This window comes from Plectrocnemia conspersa, unplaced genomic scaffold (assembly GCF_051122295.1).
Source record: "Plectrocnemia conspersa isolate PC_06_02 unplaced genomic scaffold, ASM5112229v1 ptg000009l, whole genome shotgun sequence".
In the NCBI taxonomy this organism is placed as follows: domain Eukaryota; kingdom Metazoa; phylum Arthropoda; class Insecta; order Trichoptera; family Polycentropodidae; genus Plectrocnemia; species Plectrocnemia conspersa.
In genome coordinates, this window is record NW_028277173.1 from 8,208,587 (window position 1) to 8,233,337 (window position 24,751).

The following is a 24,751-nucleotide window of genomic DNA, read 5'->3' on the forward strand; positions in this document are numbered from 1 at the left end:
ACAACCTAACTATATAGCACCAAACAAAGTAACTAAGGTAATCGTCTCCGGGTTTGCATAAAAAAAGATGAAAAGACGTCCTCTTTCGAAAGGAAATATCCTCCTCAAAAATGTTGTCCTCATTGAGCAAAAATTCTCAAAAAAAAAAATTTTTGCGCTTCCGTAACAACTTTTTTTTCTCAAAAAAATTTCGGAGATGACCTTTGAATAAACTTACTATATTTATGAAACTCTAAACTAATACAGCTAAAAAATAAATAAACGGTCATATTGGAAATTAAGTAAAACCGGATCGATGCTATAAAACCGGGACCGACGGTGTGAAACCAGGACGTAAACAATTTTTCTAAATAATCTTTATTTACCTTTCGCGACAATCTGTCCTCCTTTATTCTCTCGGACAAAAAATAGAGATAGCGTTTTTAGTGTCTTTTTTTGATATTTTCAAAATCTAGTTTCAGAGAAAAGTTAGAGATGTGGTGTATTTGAAGAATTGTAAATATTAAGTTAATTAGAATAAAATATATTCTTGACGCGATAAAGAAAATTATATTATCATTACTGATTATTGATGTTATTACATTTGTATGTTGTTATATTAAAAATATAAAATATATTCGATATTTTAGTAACATTTCCTTGTGTAAAATATCATTGAATACATTTTGTATTCGTCACATAACCTTTTTTGGAAGGGGAGGGGGGGTTAGTGTTTTATTCTTCCGTAGGACCCCGCACTCGACAGACTCGGCCCTGCTGGATATAATACGATAAATATAATTTTTCTCTCTCACTGCTACTTTAAGTTCTAATGGTAGGGGTGGAATGTTCTGGTGGACTTGCGGGACTTAGTGGACCGGGGGATGTTTAAGGTGGAAAAAATTCAGAGAAAAACCAAGCTCTCTGTGAAGGATTGTCCATCTCTGTCCTTCTTTTATCCTCTTTTAGTCCTTATCTGTCCTCCTCGTTCGTCAAAAATTTCCGAAATCAACTTTTTTGATGTTGTTTTGCTCTCGCAGTAATAATAACTAATTTATGTTAAGTTTTCTTCTTTGATATTTTCAAAATCTAGCCACTTAATTTAGCGAGCTCGTCCAACATAAAATACACTTTTAATCCTTTCAACGCCAAGCGCATGATATGCGCAAGTAAATCTACTGTCTAACGCCAAGCGCATGATATGATGCGCTCGTTAAAACCTTCGTTTTTTAAAGAAACGGAAAGGTAAAAGTTGGCAATATATGTTTTAAAAATCAGTTTGAGTTCCTAGTAAACGATTTCAGTGATTTTATTTATAGAATTTGCGATGAAACAGTGGTATATATAATTATAAAGTCACGCCTTAATTTTAATCGTTTGTATTTCGCGCGCGGTTTCGATCGTGCTTATTTAGACCACTTTTAGGGTTAGCACAAACGCATCGCGGAAATTCGTTTTTTTATACTTTAATTTATGAATCGAAATTAAATTATGTCATCAATATTTCAATGATAATTGTGATTTGTAAATACTTGTGAATATATTATATTTATACGTTATTTCGACTGTTTTAATATTGTCAACTGTTTTTGTGATTGGTTTTTATTGTTTGTAATAATTAAATAATAATAATAATAATTACTATTAAATACTTATAAATAAATATAAATAAGATATAATTAATAAAATATCAATATTAACTCTTAGTAAATATTAAATAATAATAATAATAACAAAAACGATTCCTTGTCGTAGAATCATTTTATTTTACTTCTATTATTTTATAATTTATTTGTAATGTGTTTATTTATTTACATTAAATTAATACCATCGTGACCTAACAGGTTACCCCAATGCGTCACGATGGTCGAAAATTTTATTATTTACTGTATATATATGTATGTGTGTGTAATATATATTACATATTCCGCCTGGAGTGTAGATATGTTGCACTCTTGCCGGTCCCAAGCCCGGATAAAGGAGGAGGGTTTCTATCATGGAGCAAACCAACCAACGTGGATAAATCCAAATAGTTATGAAAAAATCACAAAGAAATAATAAATCCGCCCCGATTCATAATGACCTAGACCATGGTTTCCCAAACTATGTTCCGCGGAACACTGGTGTTCCGCGAATCCAAAATATGTATTCCATGGAGCCTAAATAGATATTTCTCAAAAATTTGGAGTAAATTAAAAGAATGAACATATTCTACTTCATAATGAAGGCGAAGATTTTAGTACCTAGAAGTTGGGTACAGCAAAATAATTTTAGTGTTCCGCCAAAATTTTCGGATTTACGAAGTGTTCCGTCGCTCAAAAAGTTTGGGAAACCCTGACCTAGACGATCGAAATCTAGATAAGCGATTGGACTTCAATTTTGGAAGCTGGAATGTGCAATATTACAACCAGGAAAAATGCAAGCAATAGCGGAAGAAATACTAAAACTCAAGATATATCTAGAAGCCCTACAAGAAATTAGGTGATAAGGCTAAAACCGATCACCGGTTGTAGTGCCGTGGAAGAAGAAGAATAATATGTATATATTATAAATTATACATATAATTATATATAGTTAAATGTAACATCGTATCTTGCTATCAAGTTTTATTATTTATTATTTTTATATATAAAGAAATATGACAACCTTCAACAACAACCAATTGCAAACACCATTGATCAAAAACAAACGGTTTGGTTATTAGGGTTATTTTTGTGTACGATATATGTGATTTTGTATGCATCAAAGAAATCTTGTCGATTTGTAAATGTTTATAACAGGATGTAGGTCAGACGAAGAAAAAATGCGTTGCAGATTTATATATTAAAATTGTCTCAGTGTGAGCATGACCCTGCTTGTCGTTCGCTTGTATAGTGCCGCGCGCGTACATGTGTGTGTAGGTGTGTGTACGCGAGCCAACACGCGGACCAACCAATAGATTTAGTTTTGTTCACTTTATATTTCCAACAATACGACTAAAAATGTTTGTTTATTGATATAATTAGAATGTTTAAATCATGTTAATCATACATATATAATTTTAAAATATAAAAATTGAGTATTTTGGCTGTAATGATGTGTTAAACAGAGTAAGTAGCCAAAAAATTATATCGCTAAAAACGCATGGCGTACAGCGAGTAATTAACAATTTACCGGTCGGCGGTCTAAGGGTTAATTACATTTTTAAAAGTACACATCTTAAATTTTGAAAATTATAAATAATGTTTTTAAAGAGACTTTGGTGTAGACTAAAGATCAATTAATTAAGTTAGATTTTTTTATTGACAGGGGTAACAAATATAAGCATAAGCGTATAAGCGGGCATTAAAGGGATAATTTTTAATAAGCAATAAATATAAATAAAATTACGCAAAAGTACTATAAAAAATCGAGGCTAATTATTAATTTTTTATGAGCATAAAATTGATGTATTTTGATTTTTTGCATAAAATTTATAAATTCTAAATATTCTTTTTTTCCCCTTTGTAGTCTGCTGGACCAAATTAATATTTAAAAATAAAAATAGGCTGTCAGTGTTGACACTTGTACTATTTATCGACGAACGGGAAAATTTGCAGTATCAATAATGTGTTAACTATTTATTGAATAAAATAATCACGTAATTTTTTCAACAAGAATGACGAGGTGCTCGTTTTTACTATATTCATTAAATAGTGACTGTCCATATTGCATGAAACTCAATCATTGTTAAAATGAAATAACATAATTTAAATAGCATTATCGATTTTCAGCAGTCTATACTTTGATATCTCACCCACACAACTGCCAATAATATATAGAAAAGAATACAATGTCCAGTTTTGGGGATTAGAAAAATTGCATGTGTTCGACTCTTCCAAATGGGGTCATATAATACAAGTATGTTAAAATAAATAAGAGTTTGAAAAATTGAATATAAATTATTTAAATTATGGTTTCTAGTATTTAATGGAAGAAGGGTTTATCACCAAAGATACCATCACAAAACCACTAGAAGCAGACGAAGAAGACTTGCTTGTCGTGCATCCAAAGAGATATTTGAATCACCTAAAGGTAGTTATTATCCATACCATTTCTGAGTATATAATCTATTATTTTGTGTTCTTTTAGTGGAGCGTCAACGTGGCTAGAATAGCGGAAGTTGTTTCATTGGTACTTGTGCCAAATATTTTTATTCAAAGAGGATACTTACGACCTATGAGGTAAGATAACTAATATATAAAAATTTTGAAGTTTAGATCGATAATATTTTTGTAATAGGTTTCAAACCGGTGGCAGTATATTGGCTGGGAAGTTGGCTATAGATAGGGGATGGGCTATTAACGTCGGTGGTGGATTTCATCATTGCAGTGCTAATAAAGGCGGTGGATTTTGTCCATATGCTGATATTACGCTGCTTATAAAATTTCTATTCCACAGTGGAAAAGGCATTAAGAAAGCGATGATTGTCGATTTGGACGCTCATCAAGTATTAATTTGTAACACTTGTTTATTTGATTGAAGTATTTATATATTAAATTATTTCTGCAGGGAAATGGGTATGAACTGGATTTTTTGGATGACGACAATGTATACATAATGGATATGTATAACGTTGACATATATCCGCGAGCGCACAAAGTTAAACGAGCCATCAAATGTAGAGTGGAGGTTCATTGTGGTGTAGAAGACGATATGTATTTGGCCAACCTACAATAGTAAATATTTTTATATTTTAAATAAACTTTCATTTTATTTGTTATAGTCGATTTTTGTTTTAGTGCATTGTTAAAAGCATTGGATAAGTTCACACCTGATATACTCGTTTATAACGCTGGCACTGACATATTAGCCGGCGATCCGTTGGGTTTACTCAACATATCGGACATTGTACGTATATTTTTAAGCAAATGTGTTTACTTAATATTAAACAAATATTTTCTTTACAGGGAATTATAAGGAGAGATGAATTCGTATTCCGAACTTGTAAACAACGTAAAATTCCCATAGTGATGCTGACAAGTGGAGGGTATTTAAAAAGAACTGCTAGAATTATAGCAAATTCTATTTTAAACTTAAATGAATTAGGGTTTTTACCAAAAGGACCTAAAGAAAAGAAAGAATAAATATATATATATTAATTCTTAATTATGAAGCTCAAAATATTATTTTTATTACTAAAACAATTTCTGACTGTTTTAAAATGAAAGGGTCATAATATTAAAAACAAAACCAAAATAATATTTAATAAAAATATTAAATTTCTGTATTAGTAAAATATTTTAAATTAGTGATACATACATAACTTATATAATACTATATATATATATATATATATTATTATTAACTAAACTAACTAAATATATTATTATTAAAAATTAATATGAGATATTTAAAAACACAGGAAAAAAATATTGTCATTATTTTATTTTATAATATTTCAATATTATTATTTGTACGTTACTGTGATAAATCTAGTATTATTAAATATAAATTATTATCATTAGAAATATTGAATTATTGTTAATAGAAAAATTAATTATTTACACTCTCAATCTCCAAATTGATTGAAAAGACTTTGGTGCTGAAGCTATACCATTGGCTATTTCCATATGTGATTTTGATTGATTATTGGGATCCAAAAGAATGTCAAAATTTTGAAGTAGGTAAATGCAAAATATAAAAAGGTTCGCCTTTGCCAAATTTTCACCGATGCATTTTCTCTTTCCTGTTAAAAGTTAAGTATGTATGTTTATTAAATGTATAAGATTATAATAATAATTGATTAATAGTTGTTATAAGAACCATATCCAAATGGCGCAAACCAGTCGTCTACTATCAACTCTTCATTATTGTCTAAGAATCTTTCTGGTTTAAATGCAAATGGATCTTCCCAATGTTCATCCATATTGACGTTGTATAGCATTAATAATATTGTCGTATCCTTGTAATTATAAATGTATATTTAATAATAAAATAATATACTATATGTTAATAAGTACTTTTATTTCTAATACCTTTGGAATAACATATCCGCCAAGGTTTGTATTCACTAAAGCACGATGTGGAATGCCCGAAGCTGCAACGGATCCTATTCTGTGGATTTCTAACGATAGTGCTGATACATAAGGCATTCTAAGGAAAATAACTATTAAAATAGGCTTACAATAGTATATAATTAATTACTTATTTAACCTGACACGATCATCTAAATTAACATAGCCACTTCTTCCGATAATGGTATCGATTTCACGTTGAGCTCGTTTTTGCACATCCGGATTCTGTATCATATAAGAAACGAAGAACTGTAAAGTATTGCTAGTTGTATCTGTACCAGCTAACAAAAAATCCAAACAAAGTCCGCCCAATTGGTCTTCTGTAAAAGAGCTGTTCGGATCTGATTCACTCTCTACTTTGTGTAAAAAAGCATCGATCAGATCTCTATCGATGCCGTGCTGAATAGTTTTCTTATGTTCTTCAATATTTTCCTGAAATATATTTAATGTACAAACACAAATTCAACACAATATAATTCATAACATTCTATACTCTGATAAATTTCTTCATTATTTGATGATTAGAAACATATTGCGTGTAACCGCATTTATTTGGTATGATAAATCTGAGTATCGGTAATTGATGTAGTAGGCCACCGGAAGCGTCCAGCAATTTAAAATTCCTTTGCATCGCTTTACACACCTCCGTTAATTTCACATTGTCTCTTTTATATCTATAAACAATTTTATTAGTTATATATTACGGCAGAATTAATAAATAAAATAATTGTAATACCTCTGTCCGGCAAATAACGCCCATATGACATTCAAAACATGAACATCGAATATATCATCTGTTTCAATAGGACTTCCTTTTGTGGTTTTCAACCATTCTACTAAAGCGATAGCCTCGTCATTTATTAAATCTTCCATGATACTTCTTCCCAATCCAAATCTTTTGAGGTGATGTAAAACAAATCTTCTTTGCTCTCTCCAAAATGGTCCGTCGACAAATACTAATCCTAAATTACAAACCATTTTATATAACAATATAATTAATACTTTATTATTTATTAAAAAGAATACCTAACCGTTTCCCGTTATTTCTCATTCTCCAAAAAAATCCATCTGGTCTACCTTCGAATTCTTCACGGTTTGATACCTCTTTTATTAACTCTTTTCCTGAAACGATCACTACTTTTTCGTTGCCCAATTTTAAACCAACAATAGGACCAAACACTTTTACAAGATCGGCCCATACTAGGTGATGTAGCTTCACTTCTTTTAGTTTACGAACTACTAGAGGTATGTTTCCAACAAATGGCCACCATCTCGGTCCTATTTAATCAAACAGAAACAATAATTGTGGTAATAACATTATGCTTGAATAACTTGCTATATGTTTGTATTTGCTAAAAAAGTTTTTGTATTCGATTGCAGCGTACAGTTATGACATGAGTCCTGTGGGTAAGTAATGTAATGAAGAATTAATCTAATTACAGTAGACAAATTTTGGTGCACAGGGAGATTGGTTAATTTGAGATTGCTGTATAAATTTGTAACTTTCCAAAATATTAGTAATAACTAATACCGTGTAACTCAGGATGAACCTGAGTTATTTATATTTTAATTTTACTTACTGTTAAAATCATTTCGAGCACGAAGATAAAATAATAATCTTGGTTTAGTCAGAATTTTTAACTCATGTTTACCTACTCAGTTACTTAATAAAGTAGTAGACCATTTAAGTTTATTTAATATAAATTAAAAAAAACATATTGTTGGATTATCCAATGAATACACTGAAAATGTAAAAACGTTATTTTATGAATAAAAAAAATTTCATTAACTCATACGTATAAAAAAACGTATTTTTTTAATAGATACTTCTAAAATCATTTTCACCTTGGACGATAAATACATAACATAACAAGACAACATATTTACAAAAATAATTACATTCCCAATGCAGAATGCTGCAAAAAGTAGTAGTAATTATTTAACATCTATTAAAACTGTGTACTACTTTATTGAATCTAATTTTGTTAGTTTATATACACAAACATTTATTTTGTTATGACTTTTGTATATTTCTAAAAAAATTGTTAACGATAAAAATAGATAATATTGTACATACACTCTCATACATAAAAATAAATAACTAATTAAATATACACTTGATTCATTAATGAGATAATATAGGGAATACACTATAAATTAGACCCGGTCTAAACCTGAGTTTACCACATCCTAATTGTGAGCAATAATCAACGAATCCAACCTACACATCTGGTCACTTTAAACAATTAGGTTAAATAATTGCATACCTGGTGGAAATGTTGATGGACGTTCGCAATTACAAAAAGTCAAATATAAAATCAGTATAATAAAGATGTAAAATAAAATCATTTTGAAGATACTTTAGTAACGCGTTACAAAGTAATGCTTGAACATCGCCACGACAAGTAATATATAATGTTTGAATTAGGGAAACTATGATTTCAAAATAAAAAAATATTTATATTTTTTAATTTTAATTTTTACAATATTATATTGCTTTTTATTTTTGCGTCACGTTTCGTTAATGCAGCGGTTGAAGAATAACTAGCGTTTAATTGGTAATCACATAGAACAGGGCTAATCAAGACACGGCCAACCGTTGTTTGAACGAACGTGTTGCTCATATTATCAGCCAATGGGAAACTTTGTGTATCTGTTTTGTATACGTTTATTGCAAAAAGTAATTATTATTATTATTATAATAACAATAATACATAATATGTATTTGTAATTTCTAGTTTCGATTATAATATTAAAATAGAAACTACAAATAATTAAGTATATTTTTATAATAATACATAATTTGTTAGCAAATTCTATAATTAATATTTTTTGTGTTTTTTACTCTGTAATTATATGTTGATTTTTACGAGTATTATACTATTTGATATATTGCACTTTATTATATTATTTAAAATTAATTATAATGCAAACTTGACAATTCGTTAGTTTATTAGATTTTTTATTGTATTACAAAGCACCTTGTTTAAATAAGAAAACAAATATTACATACAAGAATAAATATTATGCATATAATATGTAAAGGGTATGTAGCGTAATTGTGAAGTCTGTTCCAGATTTTTAAATTACAGATTTTTAGGAAGGTCAGATTTTCTTTTAAAAAATGTATGGGGGGGAAGGGCAATTTTAAGGATCGCCCCGGGTGGCACATACTCTAGCAAGCTACTGTCTAAAATAAGTATATATTTAAAGTTTATAAGATACGACATATGTCGTCAAGTATAACTTTTTCGTGTGCCATTTTTTCACAAATGGGCTTTTTTGACCTTTTTTCTGATTATATTCACTAAAATATGACAACATTTTACTGACGAATTTAGTACTAATATGATATAAATATATGCAATGTCCCAACAAATACATACTTTATGGAATCTCTAAATATAAAATTCTATTTAAATACATTTTCAAAAGGAACTTTTTAAGTATGCGATACTGATCAATGCAGACAATGAAAGTTGAATATGTTAAATTTGTACAATATAAAGGAAGCAATGACAAAGAGCGCCCACATATGTATATAAAATTTAGATTTCAATAGAATTAATTCACCTATTGTGAAAATTTTATTTTATCCTATTTTACAAATCAGTGTTGCGTATGACTCTTCGCATTATAATTAATTCATAAAAATGACACGCCTCCCGCGCATGCCCGAGCATAAGTCATGTGTATATACTCTCATTTTAAGTAACTATTTTCACACATCGCTTATTACACAAGAAATCTGAATATTATACATATCAGAGTTCATCAAACTACGGTCCGCGGGCCAAATATATCCCACTGCCTATATGAATCTGATCCGTGATCTAAGTTATGAGATTCGCGAGTATAAATATTTTTGAAATCTCGGGATTCATCGCGATTTTCGCTTACTTTCTTTTTATATTTCGGCTGCAATGTTCCAGCCATGGTCATGAATTCGCGAACATAGCTGGAGCATCGTAGCCGAAATATAGAAAGAAAATAAGTGAAAATCGCGATGAATATATACATATATGATATACCAACTGGGTAAGCTAATGAGACATAATGAATACCAGCAAGTAAGGTGGTTTCCATATATTATGTTACAGGTTTTTCGAGAATTTTATCCCCCCCTTCCTTCCTATGTCACAAGATTTTATTGAGTCAGATTCCTGTTTGTTTCACATCGTCACAAATCCGCTGACCTCTTCTCGCTTAAATCCGTGAAATCATTTATGGAAGCCTCCTATGTATTAACCACTTGACAGAAAGTATGAGAATCGGTGACATCTATTGTATTAATTATAAATTATTATGTGTAATACAATTTATAATCAATATGTGTCACTGCAGCTGGGACTGGTTTTTAAAAATGGCGAATTTTTTATATAAAAAATTCGAATACTTTTGCCAGGGCTTGAACCCCCAACTTCGGAGTTACTAGTATAAAACGTTACGCACTGCGCTATTCCGTCCTTATCTTACATCTCATATTTTGGGTAAGTGGGGGCTTAAAAATCAGAAAAAACTAAGCACCACGTAGAACGAAAATGTATTTACAAGTTGGAAAAGAGAAATTATTTTTATTTCAAGAACAGCTTTTGTTTATTAAATTTGTAATAAACTATTATTTTATTATATTTGCATATATAAAATAATAATATTTTAATTTTACGATTATTCATCACGAAAATAATAGCCGTACAGCCGTAGGTGTTAAGACCAACGCATTGTTTATTATGTTAACTGTCAAATTGTCAGCGTCAGTCGGGTCGCGTTAATCGAATAAGAATGGTTTATTTACATTTTCCCGGTAACATGACAGAGGAAGAGATAATGTTGCAGGCGAAGTATCAAAAGTTAAAGAAGAAAAAGAAAGCCGTGCAAGCTTTGAAAGCGCCAAAAGTCGAACCCGAAAAACCAGCGCTGGGGAGAAGCGGAGGCGCCCAGGCCAGAGACGCTCGAGAGCATGCTAGAAAATTACTAAAATCAGGAGCTATTCGCGCTATTGCTTCGCCACCCACGAAAAATAACCAGCATTCTTTTAAACGACCAAGAGCCGGTGAGTATATATTTATGAAATTTATCTATACTAAGCAAGTAATGTCATGACGTATACAATATTTTATGTTATGACGTATATAAGGTCGCGAAAGAAAATTGAGCGGACCAGGATCTTTAGATAAAGTTGCATCGTATCAGCCGTTCAGTTCCGTTCAAGAAACACCTGACGATAAGTCTCCACCTAGAAACAATAGCTTATACGACTCTCTGGTCGTCGCCAGAGATAAGTAAGTATTTTTTTATGAATAAATTGTTGAAATATTACTTACTTTTTAAATATTTAAGTAGAGAAGAGAAAACTGGAACACAAAAACCTAAAGGTGGCGGTACAACCGTTTTCGTAATGGGAAGAAAGATTTCCGAAGATTATTTACGAAAGCATATGACACAATATGGAACCATTAACAACATATCGATGGAAATTGAAAAAAATAGGTATACAATTGTCATATATTCAAAAATGTGATTGAATATTTAATCTCAATTTAACTACTTTTAGAGGGTTTGTGACTTTTGAACGATCTGAAGCTGCTCAGCGAGCAATAGCTGATATGAACGGAGCATTAATTGCCGGGATTCAATTAGAAGTAATTATTATTAATAATATGTTTATTATTTAACACATTTTAAGCGGCTCACGTTGTACTACGTTTTTTCATAAATAACGCTCTAATGCGGCAAACGTAGTAGTACGTTTTAAATTTGCTTGACGCGAAAGTCGGGTAACGTAGCACTACGTATCGTATTGGATTAATGCGGAAGGCGGGCAACGTAAAACTACGACTATAGCTCGTAAAAAAATTGAAATCCCTGCTGTGTTTTTTTTGTAAGAGGGCAAATTTGTTACACACGTGTGATACAACTTCTTAATGATGCATTTCGACTGGGGTTTTATTTTACAACTTCAGTCTCGTTTCGGGAATAATTATAATACTGACGTATACGACATCGCGCTTTTATTATTTTTTTTATATAATCTTTATTATTAATTTTTTTATATAATCTTTATTATTATTTTTTTTATTTAATCTTTATTATTAATTTTTTTTATATAATCGAAAGCAATTTCACGCCAAGATCCACCAGCAAGACTATCAATGGACATAAGAAACCATAAACTATAAATAATAACAAGTGCCGGCAAAAAAAAATACCCCCAAAAGCAGTGTCGTGTTTGTGCCGCTCATAAATTACGAAAAGACACATGTTTCATGTGTGCGTTTTGTGGCGTGCCGCTGCATAGGGGCAAGTGTTTTCAAGACTATCACACAAAAATAAAAGATTAAAACTTTAATGCTATAAATTTTAAGTGCAGTATAATTATAGTAGTTTAAATAATTAGTTTAATTCAAATTAGTATAAAAAGAGCCTAAAAAAATATTTATGCGTAATTATATTGTGTATAGTTTATAATATATAGTCGAAACTTCAATGAAGTGATGCAGTGTTTTGTGGTAAGTGTTTTTCAAAATTTCGTTTAAAAATATTTGGTAGTTTGCAAGTTACAACATTTTTTGCTCGAGAATATTTTTACGCGCGCGTTGCGCAATTTCGCCCGCTACAGCAAACAACTTGCGCGAATTACGTACCGCTTAAAATGTGTTAATAAGATATTAATATAGTTTTTCTCCTATGATAGGTTTCAATGGCCAGACGGCAACCGCAGATGGAAAGAATTAATGAAGCGTCTTCATCGTCTGCATGGAGCACGCTCGCAGTGTCTCATCCACAAAAAGGACAACACAGAGATGGACGAACAATTGTTACATATGATGATGATTTATTTGCATAATGAAATATAATAAAATATATGTATATAATGAGTTATTTAAACAATTTATTTTCATTGTTATTATATGTATATTATTAATCTGGAAACGTTATAATCAATGCTAGTGAAGAGTATATCCTTTGGTAAACACACTGTAAAAGTCATTTTTAACTTTCATTTTAGTTAATTTTCTTTTTTTTAATCCCCAGTGTGGTAAAAATATAGAGTACGTATAGTTATAATTGACTTCATTAAAAATCGTTCATTGGAAGAGTTGAGATTGAAGGATTTAAATTTCATAAATCAGTAGTGAACAAGATGAACGAGGATAAGATAATATTCAAATTTTAAATATACTTAATCAACATGTTACTAAAGTATCTACAGGTATATTCCTGCATAACCACGTTTGCAAACATTGGAGAAATATAATATATCTTCTGAAACATAGGTCAAAATTAAGTAACCTTTGCTAATTTTACGTTATGGAATAGTTAAAATCAAAGTTAAATAGGAGAATGCAGTATAGAGCACGTCGAGACACCTGCAAAGTGAGGATGTTAAGTTCAACGCTGGTGCTAGACTTTTTGCCGCCACAGAAAAGATTGTTTTTTCACACCAATAAAAATTTGAAATAAATCTAGGCGGCCCATCATTTAGGTTTTGGGCTACTGTTTATATAATTTGCATACCGATCAACTCACATGTTTGCAAAAAATTTTTTTTATTTTTTTCTTTCTAGTACTTTCCATATATCAGAAGCTTTTAACCAAAGCGGCCAACAAGGTTTTGCTACATAAATACGTTTTCAAATTTAAACTGGTTAGGTGTAGGCGAGCTGCAGTAAGCCAGGAGGGGGGGAGCAATTGCCCCCTTTGAATATGGCCTGAAAAATGCATGTCATTTAATGAAATTTTATGAATCTTAATGAATGAATTTTTCTGCCCTCCTTCGAAAAGCTGAAATGACGACCCTGATTCTAAACCAAAAATTCTCGGGTTATCCCTTAAAGAAAATCTAAAAAACAGTCGAAACTATCCCGAAAATTTTTTTTATTTTAGTGTAGTTATATTTTCACTAGTTAATTCGAAATACATTTTTACTAGTCAATATTTATTTCTATCATCGAAAGTAAAATTTAACTAATAACCGCTAATACACTGCTTTAAAATATCTATGAACGTCCATTTGCTGTTCAAACCCAAACCTAACTTTGTAAAAGTTCTAAAACTATAATTAGTTTTAGAACTTTAGAAGTCCAAAATACAAACTAAGCTAGCTCAGTTCTCAAAGAAAACATAAGCGATATTACACTATGATTTAAAAATATTGTGGATATTTATGTATTTATATATTGGTTTTATTATGGGAAAAACTTGTCGGTATTCTGGTAACACTGAAGTGGGCACATTCTCTTCACGACTTTGGCGGGTTTGCACGGCTGGTGCGTGCCTCGTGGACCGTTCACCGAACATCATATATTTTAATATGTAACTTTATATATTTCAATAAAAATACTACTGCAATAGCTCAATCTGTGTCCAATTGCATACGTCATCAAAACATGATAGCTATCATTACTAATATTATTACGGACTTTTAATATGAAAGTATATTCAAATCGAATTTTGGTCAATAGGAGAACGCTCGATACCGGGCGTTCCTACTGCAACGGTGCCTACACGATTTTAATGCTTTTGACGTGGATTTTTGACTTCTGTTCTATTGGTTCAAATTTGGTTTAGATATGTTTAACTCGATTCTCATTTATTGCAAGCCGTAATATTGTTATAAAACGACTTAATATGAACGCTAGATAACCGAGCGTTTTCACTGCGACGGCACGATTTTATTGCTTTTGACGTAGATTCTAAACAGGGACGTTATTTAGGAGGGAAGCAGGTGGGAGTATTTGTTCCCTATTGAATTTGGTCATAAAAATGCATGTCATTTAATGAAATACTATGAGTTAAGGAAATCTAAATAATAAAAAACGACAAATGACTGGTCAACTTTCTCCCTCCCTCCCTCCCTCTTAAAAAAATCTTTAATGAAGTCCTTACAGCGAGCGACTGTTGGTTAGAACATTTAAACCATTTATGCAGAATGAACTTATTGGCAATTTATATAATCTTCCATTTTAGTATATTCGTTGGGAAGATTTATTCATGGGCTCTCTCGCTATCACTCGTTTGCACCTGACCTTTTAAAATTTGCACCCCTTGGCTGCGTTAAGAAAATCTATACATCAGTAAATTTAATAAATTAATAAATGTATTTTTTATACGTAAACTTATCCCGTTACCTTGTAAAATAAAATGTATATATCAGTTTATATCTCAAGTTTATTTTCAATTTATAAAAGTTAGAATATGTGTCGAACATTCTGTGTAAATTGTAAAAATAATATAATTACTTCAATATAAAATAACATAATTATCATATAATTATCTATTACTATTTAAATATTACACATTCCCCGAAAAAATGTTGTTAGTTCTGATTTTATAATTCAAAATTGTTAATAATATTAAATTGCCATATAATTTTATTTTTAATAATATCCAATCAATAATTTTTTAATAACATTCGAATAAGCATCAAGAAAATTTGTTTTGCTTGGTGGCAACACTAGAAAGCGGGAACAACGCTACAAAATTGTTTTTGACGTTTCTTTACTATTGCATGATTATTATACATAATAGGTGTGTTATTTCTCATTTAATTACAATCGTTGTCTTATTGAATTGTTCGCAATTAACTGGAATCATAATTCATTTAAATTTTGAATATTGATGTGCAATTAAGTAAAAACTTACAAATTTAATCCATAGATCGATAATATCTAAAATAGTGAGTAATTAAATAATTAATTATTGAAATTCTGAAATGTTCGTCCTGTAGCCAAGCCTAGGCGAAGGAAGGCCCGCAAAACACTCCAAATATAAGGTTTATGTAAGGTGACCAGATTTTGAAAATATCAAAGGATATTAAAAAAATGTCATTTCAGAAATTTTTGTACATTTAGGGATGCTGCAGGAGATCACCTTGAACATTTTTGTTCGAGGAAGACGTTTTGCTGGCTTAATTTATGTCATATCTTTTAAATTTATTTATATTATTCTATTCATATTTTATGTAATCCTGTAATAAAATGATGGACGTATGTTATGAATTTCAATTTATCTGGCCATATATTATGATTTAAAATAGTTATTTGTGTTGAAATGTATTTTTTTGTATATTTTGAAATAAAAAAAAAACAGGTACAGTAGACCCACAAATACTACGGTAAATTAGAAACGTGTTATTTGGGTGCTTGTAGTTGGAGGACTAGAAAATACTAATACAATTTTTGCAATACATGCTTGTGAATCAGGCGCGTGTGGTGAGATATCCTCCCTTTGGTTCGCTCACACATAAAGTAACGGGCACCCAAATAGCATGTCTCTAATTTGCCGTGTTATCGGGGGGTTTCCTGTATATCACAAAACCCTTGAGTACGTTTGCACACATGGTACAAAAGGACAATAAATAGGTAGAATTGATTTTATCTAATGAATGAGATAGCGGTCTTAGAACAAAATTTATCAATAAATATTGGCGCCTTCTTGAAGTGATTAATCAGTGTTAGTCCAACTTTTATTCTGTTTAGTTGATACATCAGTTATTTCATTGTCAAAATTATAATTTTTGTCATTCAGTGATATTCAAGTATTTACATATAGAATTTCATCATAGTAACTGTTCTTCTTCACACATATTTAATTTTTTATAGTATAAATTATAAAAATAAGGACTATACATATTAAAAATTTTGTTGGAAGATGATCATAATAATGATTTAGAAGATTACAACAGTTATAATGCTTTCAAAGTATTAAGTTCCTATATTTCTAACGTAGAATATGTAATAGATTATATAGATTTAACCAAAAGTTTGGACGAAAAGAACATTGCAAGCGATACAAATATGACATATTCATCAAGATCTGGATTATTTTTTTTACATCCCTCTGGTTTCAAACATTCAACATTCGCACACATTTTCAGGAACCATTTGTGTGCGAAAGTCGAGGACCGAGTGTATCAGTAAGGATAACTATATAATTTTTAAAACATAGGATAATATTACAGACAAATTATGGAGCAATATGTGAGATGCGACGTCTGTACTTCTTCCATTTATTTTCCCCTGAAAGATGAGTTGGTTTAGTTTGTATTTTGGACCTGACCAAATGAAAGTGCTAAAACTATTAGAACTTTCATTAGGTCAGGTTTTACCGTTTTAGAACTTTCATTAGATTAAGTTGGGTTTTGTTAATTTGTGTAGGTTAGGTTTGGATTTAAACAGAAAATAAACTGAAATTGAGTTTCATAGATATTTTAGAGCAGCATATAATTTCACTAGCGCCTATCAGTTGAATTATATTTTCACTAGTAAAAATATATGTATATCTATTGGTTAAAATGTACTTAGTATGTAAATTTTTATATTACTACATATGGAAAAGTTGAAATCATAACATTTTACCAACACCTGCCAGATAAATTATACTTTCACTGGTAAAATATATAGAAAAATTTATTCCAATATGATTTCACAGAAATGACATATTTGAAAAAATACTTTCGAGATAGCTATTTATAATGTTTATAAAGATAGGTTTGGCTAATTTAAATACATTTATTCTGTGGACTAAAAAAATTCATGATTGAAAGATAAAAGACCTTAGTGGAAAAAAATATTTTTAAGGAAATTGGCAACAGATTTGCTAAAACAAAATGTTGATAGTCACGAAAACAATGGTAAAAAATTTACAGGAACAGAATAGTTTCGAACTATATAACAAATTTACAAATAATATTCCTCCTTCAACAATCAGCCATTCAGTGACTCGAGGGACGAAAAACAGATAAAACTTTTGCCCCAGAAACAATGACAGTAATAAGTCAGTTTGCGCGTTTTATAGAACCCAATGTAAAAAAAATACTGTCCTGATGATTTATGTACATATGTACTATAAATCCGGGCTGTGGAGTCGTTAAAAAAAAAACACGACTCCACTCCGACTCAAAAAAGTTTAATTTTACCAGGTATTTTTGGTGGTCTTCTACACGTTTAATATTTATACGCTATACACATTCATTATTACGCAGTCAAAATTTCATAATTTAAAAAAATGCATTTTATAAAAAAAATGGTTGGAGTCTCTCACTTTTCACGACTCCGACTCAAGCTCCAGCCAAAACACCACGGCTCCTACTCCGACTCCACAGCCCTGCTATAAATAATTATTTGGGCTATTATGTTCTTAAATTTATTTTAAATATTCTTATTTATGTTTATTTTTAGTTATAGATAAAACATGTAAGTTAGAAATATGGTGTTAATAAATAATTAATAGTGTGGTTTTTAATTTATATGTAATTATAATATTCGTATTTATTTTTATACACAAAACACTTTTGTTATTTAACTTAATAATAGACGTGAATCGAAAGATTTTAAACCAAAATGATACAAATTTATTAATAATATGTATTGTATATTATTATATAAAAACAAAAAAATCAACTTTACAACATTTTAATTTATATCTTTTAGGTAATATTATTACCCATTCATAATTTAAATGCAATAAAACAGTTGAGCTTTATATTATTTTTTTTATTCATACAATATAAAATATAGAAAAATATTTATAACATTTTTAATTTACGTTCCCTTCTCATGAAGTGGAAAACTAATTTGATCCATTAAATCGTCTACTCTCGCCTGTAACGTTTCGATTATGTCTGCAGATATGAATACATGAGTTTCGTCTAAGTCTTGAAGTATAAATTTTCTTCCCAAAGCTAATGTTTCATCGAGATGTAGAAGAAATTGCTTCATTGCTTGATCGCTAAAATAATAAAAATATATATTATTTACAGTACAAAATGTCGAAAAGAAAGGGGGTGAGTGCAGATGAAAAACGCACACGACTTTTGGAGTTATTCTATGAGAAGAAAGAATTTTTTCAATTGAAGGTATAAGTTTTAAGTTAAATTATTTCTCAAAAATATATTATTTTAATAATATTTCAGGATTTGGAAAAAATTGCACCGAAAGAAAAAGGAATCGTTGCCCAATCTGTACAAGGTGTTTTACAAGGATTAGTCGACGAAGGATTGGTAGATACTGATAAAATTGGAATTTCCACATATTTTTGGGCATTGAAAAGGTATTTAAAAGTAATATAGGTGTAGAGATATGAATAATTAGTTAAAATATTTTTTTAGTAAGACAAAAAATGCCAAGAAACTTAAATTAGAATCAATCAACACCGAATTGGAAAGTTGCAAAAATAAATTAAAAGCTGTTCAAGAGAAACTATCACATGAAAATGTATATAAGATAATATATTGAATTATATAATTACGAAAAATAACTAATTGGTTTTGTTAAAAGGCTAAACGAGAAGATGCAGAAGTGCACAGTGAAGCGATTCAAAAATTAAATGAATTGCAAATCGTAAAGGATAATTTGCTCAAAGATCTAGAAAAATACTCGCAATGCGATCCAGATTATTTGAATACGTTAAAGCAGAACAACCAAGTAATTATTATATTTTTAAATATTGAGGATTGATTTAAAACTAATCTTTGAATATTATTATAGGTTATTAAAGATGCAGTTAATAGATGGACAGACAATATTTTTGTAATGAAAACTTGGTGCAAGAACAAAACTTCTATGGATGCTGATGCCATAAACAAATACTTTGGGATTCCTGAGGATCTAGATTATATAGAAATATAAAATTAATAATTTAAAGAGTTAAAACAATATATATATATGAATACATTATTTGAATAAAGGGAGATATATAAATTATGTTTTATTACCATTCAACAAGAACACCTTTCATAACATTAACCATGATGAGTTTGGCATAACTGTCAAAGGTGTAAGTGTTGCCAACGCAAAAGCTAGTCACGCTAACGAATTTTAATACTTTATGACAAAAATTGCTAAAGATATACTTACAGTGGAACCTCGCTTTACGAGTAAAATTCGTTTCAGAATCTTACTCGTATAGCGAAACAATTTTCCCCACATAAATCAATGTTAAATACGATAGTGCCTAGTAGAAGGTATAGTTCGACAGCTAAATATATTAGGCTGGCCGCGTACTAGGCAACCTGGCTGCCGCGGCCAAAGTTTTGAGCAATCAATAGCGGCTGCCAAGCCAGCCAGTTATGTCCACTGCGTCGATCGATATGGATGTGATGAACAAAAAAATAATTGGGCTGGATAAAAAAATTATATGCAATTTTTCAGAAGAGTTATATGGAAATCTATATTAAAACTACAGCAGTTTATTTTTATAGCATATTTATTCTATCAGTGGCTTTTTGCTCTCCTTGAATCATATTTGTACCAATAAACTGCATTTAATCCCATTTTCAACGCAAAACTTTATAAAAATACTTTGTTCCGTCATTTTTAGTATAAATAAATGGCCGAGCATGACGAAATGCGACGATAAGTATTAGCTACAAGTGCGCGGAGACTGGCGCTTGGCTGTATAGTGCGCGGTCTACACAGGGAGCCTGTGTAGACCGCGTCTCTGTTGCTTTTTGGCTGCGGACGGCTACTGGCTGCGAGCTAAACCGTCATATTTGCGCCTCTTAGAAATTGACACCACATTTGCCACACAAATTGTATTGTACAGTTTCATATAAGTGATCTTTGAATTTTCTATTTCGCATTACAAATTTCTTCTAGAAGCTAATACCCAAAAGTACAGCCCTATCTCATCTTCTCTTAATTGGCATGGCAATCCTTTCGTCAGACATGGTAAATTGCATAAAAATACGTACATACAGGAATGTACAGTTTTTGTGAATATTTGATGTTTTGAAACGAAAAGTAACTTCAAAAGCGCATATTAGACATTAATCCAAGAGCACTTTTTGTTCCTTGTAATGCTCATACTTTGAATTTAGTTGTAAGTGATGCTGCAAATAGTAGTGGAGAAATATTTGATTTTTGTTATTATTCAGGAGCTATATATTTTTTTTATTTTCACGTATCGATGGGATATTTTGAAAAAACACATTTCAAATTTAACTCTCAAAAGTCTTAACGATACAATCTCGGGAAATCCGAGACGGTTGATAACCCTGCTTTTAATACCTACCGATCTGTCAAGATGATTTCGAGCACAGATATGGCATTTATTGCAATAACTATTGCGGTTTCAACTCAGAAAAAAATTGAAAAGAAACAGACGTTGGAACGAATATAGGTACCGCTTCACTCATGAGCATTTGCAAACAATTATACAAGAATTGTACCGTAGAAATGATAATAATGGAAACGAATGAGGTTATATTCCAAAAATTAAAAGAGAATATTATTTTTTTAAATTTATTTAGCTTATATTTATAAGCTGAACATACACATAAAACATAAACATAACATAAAAAAATCTATATCTAAAAACTAACTAGCACGCAACAGATTTTTTATGAAAAAAATTTAATTCTTCTAATGTCGAAATAATCTACGTTTATCCCTCGAAATCATCGCGCAAAGTCGTTTATCAATAAATATCGTCGCGAGCACATACAATAGACGAAACATGCGTCAACAAAATCTGACGTTATACAAAAGTGTGTAAAAAATTATTGATGGAAACCGCCTTACCTGAGTTTTAAAATTTAATAATAATAATAACTCAAAAAACGAAAAGCACTATTTTCGAGATATCAAAAAATCTGATTATTCGGTATTTATTAATTATATCGACGCACGCTCAGAAACCAATGGTTTTAAACATTTTTTTAAATTTAAAACTTAGTTTTTTGTCACCGTGCGCGATTTAAAAAATTTCAATTTACGGTTTATCAGTGTCGTCGATAACACTGAATAATACACGACGACACTGATTAATTGTGATTTTCAACTTATGTTTGGGGGAAAAAACTAAGTCTTAAATTGCAAAACGAATTTATTTTGCAAAACTTTATTAGCCACTTTTGCTGACATTAGAGCCAAAAGCCAGATATTATGTTCATAACAATCTGGTTTTTGAGCGTGGCACCGAAATAATTAGCAAGTACTTCATAGATGAAACGTATTTTCAGTATCAAAAGTAAATTATAAAATTTGCTTAAAATTATTATTTCATTGAAGCATTTTTGTATACAAAAAAAATAAATATTTTGCAATGTGTCATGGTCGAACTTTGTCCTGTTATTATTAAGACATTAACGACGCTTCACAGTCATAACCTATATTCATTGGCGCGGCAATAGTGTTGTGATTAGTAGAACAGATTATTTGATGAATAAAAAAGTTATAATTTTATTCGTGAAGTATAATATATGAATTTTAAACAAACTTTGTTCGCGTTAGGTTTTAATTTACTTTATTTGACGTTGTTTACGTTCTGTTGAAATATACACAAGATATATTTTATATTAATAAAAAAATGGCTTCGAACAGCAAAAATCATAAAATAACAAATAATGACTCTCTAGGTAAAGAAAAATAATATTTAAATAGGAATATATTACCTGTAATGTTATTTATATATGTAATGTTTCATAGATACATTGAATTGGCCAGAAAGTGACATATTAAAGATGTTAAAACTGTTGGAGGAACAAATACCTCATGACGATCGTCTGTTTTTCAAGTCGCGCGCAAATAAAATTCCATGGGAGAAGGTAAAATTTAGATAATGTACTATGATTTTTATTGTCGCTCATTTGTATATATTACTTGCTTTTAGATTACTTTTGACGATTACACTGAGGAAGATTGTAAAAATATGTGGGAGTTAATATCGCGTAGGTTGCGTAGATTTAGATTATTAAGTGAAATGGTCACTGATGCCAAAATATGGCTCAATCGTCCATGGACAAATTTTTATAGCAAGAAGGCGTCTGTAAGTATAAGCCTCTTCAAATTTTTTTTTAGATTATCGAAGTCTTCCATTGCCTTTTAATTCTTTTTTTTAGAACACTCATCCCGATAAACCTAAAAGACCTTTGAGTGGGCTTCAAATATATACGAAAGAACAACATCAAAGTATACGAAAGCAAAATCCTGATGCATCATTTGTGAGTAGTCCTATCTACTTTAATCTAACTAACTTTGATGTTAATCAAAAGTTTAAACTTACAGAAGGAGATCTTCTCTAAAATTATAAATTCATACAAAGCCCTTTCGGCCGAAGAAAAGAAGGTTTATGTAGAACGATCCCGATTATTGAAGGAAGAATATGTTATAAAACTTAAAACGTTTTTGTTAGTGTAAAATATGTATTTTTATTTACTATTATAAATCATAATATATACAACTTACGATTTATATCTGTCAATAGAAACCAACATCCAGATGAAGGAACATTGGCAGAAAAAAAATTGACGAAAGCCGACGTAATAAGTGAAAGCGCCTTAAAGTTATATCTGGATGATCAGATATTATTGATTGCAGAAAATAGCGATAAACCTCTCAAAAAATTAGTAAAAGAATATACAAAGAATTGGAATGAACTCGGCGAAGAGGAAAGATTAGAGTGGTTCAATCGTGCAAAACAAAACGTTAAATTCAATCATCAATAATAATATTATAAATTCTCAACATGTTATTAAACTTATAATACACTTTCAGAGTAAGCCTGAAAAAAACCTCAAAAGCTCAAAGGCGAAAACTGGCGTTATCAGTGTCTACAATTTTTATATCAAAAAAATGATGAAATGTCAAGAAATTCAGAGCTTACCCCCAGACGTAATACATGGTTGTTTTTATTGCATTTGTGAAATGACAATTATAATATTTAAAAAAATAATATTTCAGAAAAGATTTAAAGCCCTATCGACCCACTGGAAAAGCTTATCGAAACAAGAAAAACATGATATTTTAGATGAACGTGCGGAGTTTTTAAAAGCCTCAGGGATTGAAGTTCCACTGAATAAAACTGAAGCAAAAAAAAGAAAAAATGACGAGTATGCTTGTAATGATTGTTATATTATATTATCTTACTATGTTTTCTAATTATATATCTTTTTAAAATTTAGTGGTGAAAGTCAAATACCTAAAAAGAAACAAAGGAAAATAAAAAATATGTAAGATAATTTATTATAAAAAAATTTAGCTGTTTTTTAAACATTAATTTATATTTTAGTGAAACAACTGTAGAAGAAATTTCTGAAGACAAACCCAAATCAAAGTATATAATATAACTTGAAAGATATGCTTATGTAATATAAATCTGATTATTATATGAGAAATTTATCTTTTATAGAGTCATACAAGAAGCTCTGGCAAGAGAGCCGAAACAGCCACCCGAGTAAATATATTTTAATCAGTTATGCTCATTGATATTTTTCATACCCATTTTTTATATATGTTCTCATAGGGAGCCGATAAAGTTATTCAAAAAGGATATGCGTAAAAAACATATTAAATACACAAACAAACAGGAATTGAGCGAAGCCTGGGAAGCACTAACTAAATCAGAAAAAAAGACATACAAACGCCGATTAAAACATTTAAAAACAACGTATTTACAAGAATATGAATCATTTATCACCTCATTAACGAAAAAGGAGCTGAAAGCGTATAATAAAAGTAAACAAATTGTAGGTGAACGTTAGCTTTTGCGTATTGTTATTTAGATTAATAATTGTTTGCATAGTTCTAATTTAGCAATAAACTCAGTTTTTATTCAATATAACTAGTTTAATACAATCAATATATATATATATATATATATATATGCATTTTTAGATTTTCGCGAGTATAATTATTTTTTAAATCTCCGGATTCATCTCGATTTATGCTTACTTGTATTCTATATTTCGGCCGTGATTTTCCGGCCATGATCACAAATTGCTTGCGACTGTCGCA

At 30.1% G+C, this 24,751-nt stretch overlaps 6 protein-coding genes across 11 annotated transcripts; 4 read left to right on the plus strand and 2 right to left on the minus strand.

Annotated features, from left to right (window-relative positions):
• Positions 1-3,484: 3,484 nt before the first annotated feature.
• HDAC11 (Histone deacetylase 11) lies at positions 3,485-5,085 on the plus strand. Of its 3 annotated transcripts, none has more exons than XM_088192664.1 (8): positions 3,485-3,624; positions 3,732-3,858; positions 3,922-4,032; positions 4,090-4,181; positions 4,240-4,447; positions 4,510-4,676; positions 4,740-4,848; positions 4,908-5,085. In XM_088192664.1, exons 1-8 carry the CDS (start codon positions 3,617-3,619, stop codon positions 5,082-5,084), a joined length of 999 nt encoding a protein of 332 aa, XP_088048790.1. In that variant the 5' UTR covers positions 3,485-3,616; the 3' UTR covers position 5,085. The 3 variants fall into 3 exon arrangements, 2 of the variants coding, with proteins under 2 accessions (XP_088048790.1, XP_088048791.1); XM_088192665.1 differs by having other exon boundaries at positions 3,498-3,624; positions 3,735-3,858; XR_015810734.1 differs by lacking the exon at positions 4,240-4,447 and having other exon boundaries at positions 3,496-3,624.
• A 150-nt stretch (positions 5,086-5,235) lies between these two features.
• Positions 5,236-8,535, minus strand: LOC148231805 (methyl farnesoate epoxidase-like). 3 transcript variants are annotated; one of them, XM_088192661.1, is made up of 8 exons: positions 8,282-8,535; positions 7,041-7,292; positions 6,751-6,976; positions 6,508-6,688; positions 6,154-6,446; positions 5,976-6,093; positions 5,764-5,902; positions 5,236-5,686 (listed from the first exon to the last, which is right to left on the minus strand). In XM_088192661.1, the coding sequence occupies exons 1-8, from the start codon at positions 8,361-8,363 to the stop codon at positions 5,502-5,504; spliced, it is 1,476 nt and encodes a 491-aa protein (XP_088048787.1). In that variant the 5' UTR covers positions 8,364-8,535; the 3' UTR covers positions 5,236-5,501. The 3 variants fall into 3 exon arrangements, with proteins under 3 accessions (XP_088048787.1, XP_088048788.1, XP_088048789.1); XM_088192662.1 differs by lacking the exon at positions 8,282-8,535 and having other exon boundaries at positions 7,046-7,155; XM_088192663.1 differs by lacking the exons at positions 5,236-5,686; positions 5,764-5,902 and having other exon boundaries at positions 5,980-6,106.
• A 2,153-nt stretch (positions 8,536-10,688) lies between these two features.
• On the plus strand, positions 10,689-12,881 carry Nelf-E (negative elongation factor E). 2 transcript variants are annotated; one of them, XM_088191505.1, is made up of 5 exons: positions 10,689-11,067; positions 11,152-11,296; positions 11,355-11,504; positions 11,569-11,656; positions 12,709-12,881. In XM_088191505.1, exons 1-5 carry the CDS (start codon positions 10,797-10,799, stop codon positions 12,859-12,861), a joined length of 807 nt encoding a protein of 268 aa, XP_088047631.1. In that variant the 5' UTR covers positions 10,689-10,796; the 3' UTR covers positions 12,862-12,881. The 2 variants fall into 2 exon arrangements, with proteins under 2 accessions (XP_088047631.1, XP_088047630.1); XM_088191504.1 differs by having other exon boundaries at positions 10,704-11,067; positions 11,358-11,504.
• A 2,585-nt stretch (positions 12,882-15,466) lies between these two features.
• On the plus strand, positions 15,467-19,711 carry LOC148231807 (meiotic nuclear division protein 1 homolog). The gene is made up of 6 exons (XM_088192228.1): positions 15,467-15,545; positions 18,778-18,873; positions 18,931-19,067; positions 19,126-19,231; positions 19,295-19,441; positions 19,505-19,711. Exons 2-6 carry the CDS (start codon positions 18,784-18,786, stop codon positions 19,643-19,645), a joined length of 621 nt encoding a protein of 206 aa, XP_088048354.1. The 5' UTR covers positions 15,467-15,545; positions 18,778-18,783; the 3' UTR covers positions 19,646-19,711.
• On the minus strand, positions 18,491-19,813 carry Tfb5 (transcription factor B5). The gene is made up of 2 exons (XM_088192229.1): positions 19,732-19,813; positions 18,491-18,746 (listed from the first exon to the last, which is right to left on the minus strand). The coding sequence occupies exons 1-2, from the start codon at positions 19,764-19,766 to the stop codon at positions 18,560-18,562; spliced, it is 222 nt and encodes a 73-aa protein (XP_088048355.1). The 5' UTR covers positions 19,767-19,813; the 3' UTR covers positions 18,491-18,559.
• A 2,273-nt stretch (positions 19,814-22,086) lies between these two features.
• On the plus strand, positions 22,087-24,630 carry LOC148231809 (uncharacterized). Its single transcript, XM_088192369.1, has 13 exons — positions 22,087-22,189; positions 22,250-22,374; positions 22,445-22,563; positions 22,629-22,784; positions 22,858-22,959; positions 23,024-23,145; positions 23,223-23,442; positions 23,513-23,629; positions 23,699-23,847; positions 23,920-23,967; positions 24,027-24,071; positions 24,147-24,191; positions 24,261-24,630. The coding sequence occupies exons 2-13, from the start codon at positions 22,326-22,328 to the stop codon at positions 24,496-24,498; spliced, it is 1,410 nt and encodes a 469-aa protein (XP_088048495.1). The 5' UTR covers positions 22,087-22,189; positions 22,250-22,325; the 3' UTR covers positions 24,499-24,630.
• Positions 24,631-24,751: the final 121 nt, after the last annotated feature.

Bases quoted from the DNA above. Each gene is read 5' to 3' on its own strand.
- HDAC11 (XM_088192664.1), top strand. The intron at 4,033-4,089 runs GTAGTTATTATC...GTGTTCTTTTAG, and splicing joins GATATTTGAATCACCTAAAG to TGGAGCGTCAACGTGGCTAG. The intron at 4,677-4,739 runs GTAAATATTTTT...TTTTTGTTTTAG, and splicing joins TATTTGGCCAACCTACAATA to TGCATTGTTAAAAGCATTGG.
- LOC148231805 (XM_088192661.1), bottom strand. From the start codon at position 8,363: ATGATTTTATTTTACATCTTTATTATACTGATTTTATATTTGACTTTT. The intron at 7,293-8,281 runs GTATGCAATTAT...TTGATTAAATAG, and splicing joins TCCATCAACATTTCCACCAG to GACCGAGATGGTGGCCATTT. The intron at 5,903-5,975 runs GTATTAGAAATA...TATAATTACAAG, and splicing joins GCGGATATGTTATTCCAAAG to GATACGACAATATTATTAAT.
- Nelf-E (XM_088191505.1), top strand. From the start codon at position 10,797: ATGGTTTATTTACATTTTCCCGGTAACATGACAGAGGAAGAGATAATG. The intron at 11,068-11,151 runs GTGAGTATATAT...GACGTATATAAG, and splicing joins TTTTAAACGACCAAGAGCCG to GTCGCGAAAGAAAATTGAGC. The intron at 11,297-11,354 runs GTAAGTATTTTT...TAAATATTTAAG, and splicing joins CTGGTCGTCGCCAGAGATAA to TAGAGAAGAGAAAACTGGAA.
- LOC148231807 (XM_088192228.1), top strand. From the start codon at position 18,784: ATGTCGAAAAGAAAGGGGGTGAGTGCAGATGAAAAACGCACACGACTT. The intron at 18,874-18,930 runs GTATAAGTTTTA...ATAATATTTCAG, and splicing joins AAGAATTTTTTCAATTGAAG to GATTTGGAAAAAATTGCACC. The intron at 19,068-19,125 runs GTATTTAAAAGT...ATATTTTTTTAG, and splicing joins TATTTTTGGGCATTGAAAAG to TAAGACAAAAAATGCCAAGA.
- Tfb5 (XM_088192229.1), bottom strand. From the start codon at position 19,766: ATGGTTAATGTTATGAAAGGTGTTCTTGTTGAATG. The intron at 18,747-19,731 runs GTAATAAAACAT...TTATTATTTTAG, and splicing joins AAAGGTGTTCTTGTTGAATG to CGATCAAGCAATGAAGCAAT.
- LOC148231809 (XM_088192369.1), top strand. From the start codon at position 22,326: ATGGCTTCGAACAGCAAAAATCATAAAATAACAAATAATGACTCTCTA. The intron at 23,146-23,222 runs GTTAGTGTAAAA...ATCTGTCAATAG, and splicing joins ATAAAACTTAAAACGTTTTT to AAACCAACATCCAGATGAAG. The intron at 23,443-23,512 runs GTTAAATTCAAT...ATACACTTTCAG, and splicing joins TCAATCGTGCAAAACAAAAC to AGTAAGCCTGAAAAAAACCT.